Genomic DNA, 9477 nt, shown 5'->3' on the forward strand with positions numbered 1-9477 from the left:
GAATTAGGGAAAGAAGGTTAAAGCTGCATGTCAACAGTGAGATTTAAATGTGTTTGCAGTAAAACTCGTAGGAGGAGCAGTGGTCTGTGTTCATCTCAGGTGAGCGCATCAGTGCGTTTGAGCAGCTTTCACATTCACAGCCATGCAAAACCCACAGTATCCGCATGAACCGGACTGCCAACACGAGGCTGACTTTGCTCGGACTGCAGGCCGTCGGTAGGGAGGTCCTAATCTTGCACAGCAGCTGGGAGCATTTTTACCACGTGACAGGAGAGATGTTAGAGAGCAGCCATCATCATTTCACCTAATTCATGTCCAGCTCGAAATGGTAAAAGGTAACACGACGAGGAAACGGAAAACTACGATGGAGTAGGTGAAGACTGAAGCCTCTCCCGGTGTTATCCACTCGTCTGTTTCACTGCCTCACAATTTAACCAGGTCTGTGTGCTTCTCGCCCCTTCTCCCCATGTTTTCTGCTCATATGGTGGCTGCCGAAGCGCTTGTTTCGGTTTCTGTGTTTCTTTTTCCATCACATTTCCATATTTGATACCGAAAACAGCACCCGCGGGGAGGTGTCGCTTCCCTAATGCCCGCTTTAGAAGGAGGAAAGGGTTGTGTCGTGGATCCCATCGCCGCTGAGGGAAATTAGCCGCGTTGTGTTGCTGTTCATGCTAACGCGGCTCGCGCTGCTTGTTGTGTAACAGACGGTTCGAACGCGGCCGAGCTCGCGTCAGGTAAACACAAACAGTGAATAGAGCAAATCAAGCGCGCTGATTCACGCGCTGCCCCTGGCTGTGGTCGCGCGTGGCCCTTCCTTGAGGCAGGAGCACACGGCTGCCTAGCCCACGAGAGCTTATGTGAAGATTAGGCTGCTTTTACATTAGCTAGCATGACAGGCTATTAAGGGATAACAGTCCAGAAGGCCTACATACACTCATTTGCCAGTTTATTGGATATGCTTATTTAAACCTCATTGGTGCACTCCACGTAGTGGTACTATTGAGTTGTACCGCTTGTATATACTGAGACATGTTTTGAATGTTTCGCCTATCATGAAAATTGCTCCTAAAATTTACATATCGGTGAGGACAGACCAGATATTAGACACACCTCGCAGTATAATGTAGTACAGTCCAGTAGCACTATAGACAACACCCTCCAACATGTCAGTAAGTCTTCATGAAGGCAGGATTTAGCACAGAACTGCTGTATTAGGCTGCGTTAGTTTTAGTGAGGTGTCCCTAATAAACTGGCAACTGAGTAATGCGTACAGAATTGCACCAAAAAAATGAACAGAACAAACTACAACGAATAGTCACCGTTCAGTTTTGATTTATCACAGGACTTAGAAAAGTCACAGACTGCCTCCTATGCAGCAACACTCAAGCTTTGTGTTGTGTACAATGGATGACTTTGTCTTGGGTGAACCTTGAGCTTTATGTACTCAGCAGGTCAACAAACAGGCTAGGGCTTAAGTTCAGGTGGGCCCGGTCTAAATTGGGCGTTACAATAGAGACAAGTGTTTCCTTGGCTCAGCAAATCCAGCGAGCCCTTCCTCTTGCATTTTAATAAGCTCCGAACCAACCCAGGGGCCCAGGAACCCCAACCAGCCCAGGCCAGGATCCAGCCTAAATATATCCCTCCACTCGCCACTTTTTGTATAACTAATGGGTATGTTTGTTTTGAAAGCCAAGGTAAATGTGGGAAGACCTTTTTATTGATCTGTTAGTTTTGATTTACTTGTGCGTGTCTTTTGCGTTGTGAGGTGGCCCTTTGCCACGGGGACAGGGAACGGTAAACTCCTGGCTCGAGCAGTGTGCAAATTAACATGTTTAACTCTCCCTGAATGCTGGACAGGCATTGAAAAAGAGATTGTTTACATTCAGATGCTGGCCACCCGCTGCTTGCTTTTTCTTCCCCCCTGTTTTCCAATCACAGAAGAGACATGACCCATTTAAATGGTTGTTTACTTGCATTAGAAGAAGAGCCAAAGCACTTCTCAATGAACTCTTGTCTACAATTCAATTAGAGTGGCCTTCCCAGCAGCACAGTTTTCCACGTTACACAATGCTCTCTTCAGCCTAGCTGCAACACAGGCACAAGTACGAAGCCCAAAGGGCAGCTTTGCTCACCTGCGGCCACAAAAAGTCACATATCTTTTTAGATATTTTGAGTGTGGGGCATCAGAAAAACAGGGTTTTCATTATGAAAGAATTGCCTCACTATTGATCTTAAGTAGCCACATTGAATGTAAAAAATTAGCTATAAGATGTTGTTTAAACAGTTGTGAGGGCCCCGTCACAGCTGTGGTCCATTGTCATGGAGTCGGTGAAGTGAAGCGCAGCAGGTATTCATCAGGCTTTTATTGTGCGTTCCTGAAAGTGTTTCAGCCTCAGAAGGACTGTGGTCCAGTCGTGTCTCCTTCAAACACAACAGAGCTTTCTTATTTCTTTAAGCCAGACATTTTATTACTGCTTTTTTCTGTTTCCCTCTGACTACACAACCATATAATAAGAAATGGCTGGAGTTTTCCCCCTCTTTTTTTATCCTATTTTTGGAGGTTGTGGGAATAGTAGCTGAGTAACTTGTCAGCCCATGGAGGGCCTGGGATATACTTTTTTGCTGCTTTTCAGGCTCATTAGCAATTTTAGAACCCAATGCTATGGAACCAAATCCACCGTTAATTTTATTATATGCCGCTTCAGGAGCCATTTCACGTTATTTTTATCACTTGACCAAATACAGTCAATTGTGATCGTGTACACACGTCAGAAAAAAGCTGTCCTCTCTGTCAGGATGTCAAGCATTTTCTGTTGCTGCTGCTTGAAATCAGTGTTGACATGTTATCACAAATTCTTGGATTGACTTATCAAGAAAAGCTGGAGGGAAAGTAATACATAAAATTGGGGACAGCTAATCAAATAAAGTTTCAGTTGTTTTTCATGTTATTTGTGCGCCCTTCCTCTAAATGAGTCACTGAGTAAAAGGAGGACACAACATGGTTGTTTACCAGTGACACGCGGAGCTCTGAACACTGGATGAAAATGAACATTTTATAAACTGCGTAGCTGATAATGATACTGCTCGGGTCAATGTGGCGCGGTGCTCTTTAGTCAGATATTATGTAATAATTGATGGACCTCATTTTGTATGTAAGGTTGGGTTGAATGTGTCGCAGTGTATCACTGACACTGTCGTCTTAAAATGAGGCCACATAAGGCGAAACTGGTCGTAACTATTCTTAGTTGATTACTCAGTGTCTCGTCTGGTGTCAGAAAGTGCACATCTGTGAAAGTACAATCATGCAAATTTAATTTGTTCTGGTTGATTACAACTAAACACTGTCAGATCATGTTTTTTTTGTGCCTCGAGTTGGATTACTCAGAAACAGTTAAACAATTAATCCACTCGTAATGCTTTAGAGCACAATTTAAGAGCCCACTGTCAGATAATGTATATTGTCACATATGTATATTGTCTGTATTGTCAGTTCATAATGTAAGATTTATTTTATTTTATTTCTTAATTGTGCTTGCTTGCAATTGTTAGGCGTATGCATAACATCCTCTATCAAGGTGTGTGGAATTTGATATTACAAAATTGTGATACAATAAATCTGCAGGAAGGAGAAACTGTTTATAGATCGAATAACCAGAAGGGGATGTCAGGTTTTGGCTTATCCTGTAAATTCAATACCTGACGAGTCAAAGTACTTAATCACATTGATGAAAAAACACTTCCATCATCAGCAGTGCCTGCTACTGTCCAGTACAGCCAGATACACTGAAGTGTTGCATGGTATCAACAGTAGATCTCATGCAATCAGTGACAGCTGACGGATTCATACTGTCACACACAGCCGAGAGAGAGCTGCTGTGTTCGTCTGTGTGCACATGTTACATTTTGAGCTGCGGCCTCTCAGACATTGTACCTCAGTGTATTCTCTATAAATAGTCCAATCCTTTATACAGAAGCTTTTCAATCTAGCAAATGCTTTATGATTGTTGAGTGGCAGAAACTTGTTGGTCTTGTCTTTCTTGGTTGGCCTGACATTATAGGGAAGCGGTTGGGAGGGACAGCAAGGCCGTCAAGTCCTCATTTCTAGTCTGTCTGCTTTAGACTTCAGGTGAACTTCAGATGTTTTTTGGAAAATACGGCACCATGGTGTATTTATCATTGTTACTGAAGCTCTAGGACATGAGGCCATGTTACCATGGTTAGCAGATACATGTTTGCCTGCTGCTGTGTAATGATAATGTTATCAATGTCAATCTGCATTTAGGTTTACATCTCAGATTTTCTAGGTCAAGGGACGCTGCCTTCTTGATGTTTTATACACTAAGTATCACATGAGAACAAAGCTACTTTTGAGGCCGCTTAACAGCCCTGCAGCTTTTATGAGTTGTTGTCACACTGATTACCAAATGAACCAAGAAAAAGCACTGAGGGAATTTTCCATTAAAGGTAAACATGCAGAGGAACATTTCCAGCAAATGCTCTATGATGTAATTTAAGTGGATAATGTGCCATTTTGTCGCCATCAAAGGGCATGAAGCTAAGATAAGGATAGGGTTACACTGTGCCTTATGTTTAACTTCCTGTTGTTTTGTAGGCCCTGATGTTAAAGATTCCTGATCCAAACAGAAAGATGACTAATTAGATTAGTAAATAATTTACTTTTTTGTCTTACCTGCTTTCATCTCCTCTAATCTCTTCAGGTTGGCGTCAAACAACTGGTCTGACCTGGGCTGTCTGCATCAAGTGACACAGCAGCACAAACCTGCTTCTTGGGTTGCAGGAGCACAGTGGAGGAGAGGGTCTGAGGCTGATTACTCCCCCCATTTGTCTTTGAGGAGGGGGGAGGAGGTGGAGGAGGAGGAGGAGGAAAAAGGAGCTGCTATAACCACCCAGAGCATGGGGCAGAAAGTTCCAGGTGGCATTAAAACCATTGATATGCGGGATCCTGCATTCAGCCCCCTGAAGCTGGAGCTACAGGCCCTGAGTCACACCAAGCCGTCTCGACTGGACCTGCTGCTCGACATGCCACCTGCCGGCCTGGACGTCCAGGTCCAGAACTCGTGGAACAACGATGACCGCTCCCTCAACATCTTCGTCAAGGATGACAACAAGCTGGTGTTTCACAGGCACCCTGTGGCGCAGAGCACGGACGCCATCCGGGGCCGTGTTGGCTATACAAGGGGACTGCATGTTTGGGAGATCAGCTGGGCTATGCGTCAGAGGGGCACGCACGCTGTGGTTGGCGTGGCTACAAGTGACGCCCCGCTTCACTCAGTGGGCTACACAGCTTTAGTAGGGAGCAACACGGAGTCCTGGGGCTGGGACCTGTGCAGGAGTAAACTCTACCACGACGGCAAGAATCACCCAGGAAAAAGCTACCCGGCCTTCCTCGAGCCAGACGACACCTTCATAGTACCAGACTCCCTCTTAGTTGTCTTGGACATGGACGAGGGGACGCTGGGTTACATAGTTGATGGACATTATCTAGGAGTGGCATTCAAAGGACTTAAGGGCAGGAAGCTGTACCCAGTGGTGAGCGCCGTGTGGGGACATTGTGAAATACGAATCCGGTACATAAATGGACTTGATCGTAAGTGCAAACTTTCAGTGTTTTGTCGTACTACTGCTGTTCTTTTCTCTCCTGAGCGACAGTGTTTAGCCGTCTGCAATAGTGGCTTGTGTACCGCTCTTACAAAACCTGTGGCAGCATTTATTGATGCAATAAGCAAAGGTGTTACAGTTCAGGGTTTAGCAGGACATATTACTGCAGACAGGGTTACTGTAGAGCACTGTGCTTGCATCAGTATGGCTGCCTCTCGCACTGTTATGTAAAGCAGTACATGTGATGACATGGCATCATTTGTATTCTTGCGTTGTGGTCCAGATTACATTTAAATTAATACTTAAATGTATCCCCTAACCACCTGCAAAGATGTGACCTCAAAGACTCTGTTAGCTGTGCCTTGTCTCCATTTTTAAACAGTGTGGCACCTCCTTTGATGTTAGTGTTTATCACTTTAAAAAGTGGTCCTTAATATTCATGTACAAAAAAACAAGCCCCCCACCCCCCCCCCCACCCCACCCCCCGCCAGGCAAATGTAAAATGGGTTCCAATTGGATTATTGGCAGTTATACCATGGTGAAAGGATCATGAGCTTTGAGGAAGCATAGGTGCCTATCACTACATGTACTGCCCACATGTCCCAAATGCTCTGTGCTCATTACATTTTTATGCTCAGATCCTTTGACCTAGTTTAGGCCTGTGGAAAAGAAGAGCCTCAGATGCAGTGAAATGCATAAAAGCCTGTTTCAGTTGCATGTAGAGAGGGGAAATCCTGATCGTATACGCTGACGCTAAAGGCAGTTTGTCCCATAACATGTCAGTAATCTCTTGGCTGTTTGGATCCAGTATGCAGGGCTGTTTGGCTCGGTGGCTAAAGAAAATGGCTGCAAGGCAATTATTATTTTCTGGCCCAGTTTTTATATCTAAAAAAAGAGAGAGAGATTGATATTAGATATTGAACATCAGGAGGCTACTTCTTAAAGGCCGAACAGTCTGTCTGCGCCATATGGTGAAAATCATCAAGGATCAACGTTTAGTCAGATATTTTCTGGTCTTAAATCACAAATTTTCTTGATGTTGGACAGTATTTAGTCATTATTTAGAAAGTTGTTGTCCGGCTGCTTCAAATTTAAAGACCAGTATTTGAGTTCAGTTACAGACATTTGCTGCATTTCATTGTTTCAGTTTGATGTCCTCCCCAGCACAGTCCCACCTCTGGGAGTGTTTGTCCATTTCATCACCTCAGAGTGGATTTCACACCAGTGTCAACCTCCTCCTTGAGCATCTTTCCTCTGATGAAGCCTGCATGCGTCTTAATTGATATTTTTCATCATTCTTTCCTATATTTTAAAGCACAGAATGGCTCAAATGTTGAATATCAAGTTGACTGATGGTAACATGGACATCGGCAAAACATTTTGAAACTGATTTGAGAATATTTTGCTCAATTTTTGTCATGCACAAAAATGACTTCATGGCCTACAAATGTTATTTCTGTGTAGCAGTATGGGGATAAAGGTTATAATGCTGTTTAATAGCAGGTCACTCCCCCTTGATGCTCACTTTATATTATGCTAGTGTCTGTCCATTTAATGGGCATCACACATTATACACAGTGCCTCTCAGATTTGAGTTAAGGCTTGACATTTACACACTCATGAAATGACATTTAACCATTGCTCACCCCTCTCCCCCTCTTGTCCCCCCAGCTGAACCCCTCTCTCTGATGGACCTGTGTAGGCGTTCAGTGAGGGTGGCATTAGGAAGAGACCGTCTGAGTGAAATCCATAGACTGCCCCTGCCGGCCTCTCTCAAGAACTACCTGCTCTACCAATGACGACGCCGACGGTCACAACACACACTCAGCACACCTTTGTCTCTCTCTCTCTCTCTCTCTCTCTCTCTCTCTCTCTCTCTCTCTCTCTCTCTCTCTCTCTCTCTCTCTCTCTCTCTCTCTCTCATGTTTCTCTGGGATCCTTCTTGGGTTGAACCTGTCTGACAACATTGCTCAAGCCTCCAGGACTGACTCAGCCTTCAACAAGTATGCTTCTGTGTCAATGGCTGGACTCATTTTGAGTTTCTTATCCTGTTTTTATGACTCTTTGCAATTGTACTCTCTAACTTTATGAAATCAGGAATCACTGAGCACTATGCACATGCTGATCCAGACGATGCCCTGACAGTCACCATGTTGGTGTACCTCCTCCAGTTTGTAAGTCAGTGCGTTGGCATATGTGGTCGGTATCTCTGCTGTGAAGTCCATACTCTATGATAATGAATTTCTGTCTCATAGCCGTTTAAATTTGAACACAATTGGTTGTGCTAAAAAAAGAAAGAAACTTGCTGGAAATGAAACTTTGAGCATTGGTGCAGAAGTGCACTGCCTGTATCTAACCACAAGGTGGCAGCACACACACACGTCAACCTGCGCGTCCTCTCAAATTGAGAATCTATAACATGAAATCCTGTTTGCTATGGGAATGAGAATTTGTAAATGGATGATGAATTTAAAAAAAAAGAAAAAGCCAGTTCACACAACACAGAAAAGAGACGCCGACCGCTCCACAGTGAGTCTGTAGTGCAGTGTGGATGAATGCACTGTGAGGCAGCTGAAGAGCAGCTCCGACCACTCACTGCACTATCAGGTTTCTCTGCGGTGTGGAACACCATCAGCAGAAATTTTAACAGAAATATAATTTCACTGTGATTATTTGTAGCATGCATCTGAAGGAAGTTTTTCTCAATTCAATCACAACATCGTTTTTTAAAGTTCTGTCACTCCTGCTTCTTGTAGTGCTGTAGTTTTTGACCATATGCTGTCGGGGCCCAAGAGTGCTGTGTGGGGTTTTTCTTTCTTTCTTCCTTTTTTAAATTCTGCCAGTTTCTCCATCAGCTGATCTCACTGGTTTGCACATATTCAGCCAGAGAATGGAAAACAACCAATGAAATGGTCACTGAAGTGGTTCAGTCGTTGGCTGGACAGTAAACCTGCTATTCTTGGGTCTCACTGGCACATATCTGGGAACCATTGATGTAGTTTTTGTGTTTTATGACATGTAAAGGGGGAAAAGGGTTTGGGAAACAGACTGCCAGTGAACAGCATTGTGCCTGAATCAGCAGACTTCAGATTTAAGGCACCATAATGACAGACAAAGACAATCCACAAAGTGCTGCACAAATGTAATAAAAGAAGGTCAGATTGCCAACATATTGTCAAATGCCATATCATAGACCTGTCGACTCTAGTATTTTTAAATGTGCACACGTGGTCCTGATTCACCGCTCAACTGGTGTGGACGCACTGTGCCACATCTTACTTTTCCTTGCTTGCAGCTTCCATTTTATTTGTATTCCTTGTCGTAGATTTGTTTGTAAGTATCTATTAAAGTTTATTTCAAAGTATGTATTCTGTGTTGTGCATTGATCTGCTGTGAAAACTGAGAAGTGTTAAGAAGACGCCTCCTCTTCAGGAATCGGCTAAACTCAACTCACTCACATATTCTAAGAAACGGCCGATGTGAAACAGCTGTTGTTGTTTTTGAAATTCAATCGATGTTAGATTGGAAGTGTGTTCTGTGCACCATAAATAACATGTTCACCCACACAGATGTTTTCACGTATTGAGCTGGACTGTGTGTGTGGACAGATTGTGCGTACAGATTGTGCTTTAATTACACCTCCCTGTCTTAGTTCTGATGCTCACATCAACCTGCACAGAAGACATTTTGACATGTGACCGTAGGACAAGCTCAGGCTGTAAATAACAAAATTAATGACTGTTGAATTCCATTTAGCTGCTCTGGTTTCAGGGTGCTGCTGGTCATGCTCGCTAAATGTCCTGGCTTACAGGGGCACCGAATACAACAGAGGCATCATTAACGTTATTAGTGACGCCT

General features: G+C 43.9%; 1 protein-coding gene across 2 annotated transcripts; it reads left to right on the forward strand.

Annotated features, from left to right (window-relative positions):
* The first annotated feature begins 226 nt into the window (after window positions 1–226).
* On the forward strand, window positions 227–8983 carry spsb1 (splA/ryanodine receptor domain and SOCS box containing 1). Of its 2 annotated transcripts, none has more exons than XM_070969352.1 (3): window positions 227–438; window positions 4719–5608; window positions 7291–8983. In XM_070969352.1, exons 2-3 carry the CDS (start codon window positions 4915–4917, stop codon window positions 7416–7418), a joined length of 822 nt encoding a protein of 273 aa, XP_070825453.1. In that variant the 5' UTR covers window positions 227–438; window positions 4719–4914; the 3' UTR covers window positions 7419–8983. The 2 variants fall into 2 exon arrangements, with proteins under 2 accessions (XP_070825453.1, XP_070825454.1); XM_070969353.1 differs by lacking the exon at window positions 227–438 and adding an exon at window positions 4079–4126.
* The last annotated feature ends 494 nt before the right edge of the window (window positions 8984–9477 follow it).

The sequence above is a fragment of the Chaetodon trifascialis genome, chromosome 8 (genome assembly GCF_039877785.1).
Source record: "Chaetodon trifascialis isolate fChaTrf1 chromosome 8, fChaTrf1.hap1, whole genome shotgun sequence".
In the NCBI taxonomy this organism is placed as follows: Eukaryota; Metazoa; Chordata; class Actinopteri; order Chaetodontiformes; family Chaetodontidae; genus Chaetodon; species Chaetodon trifascialis.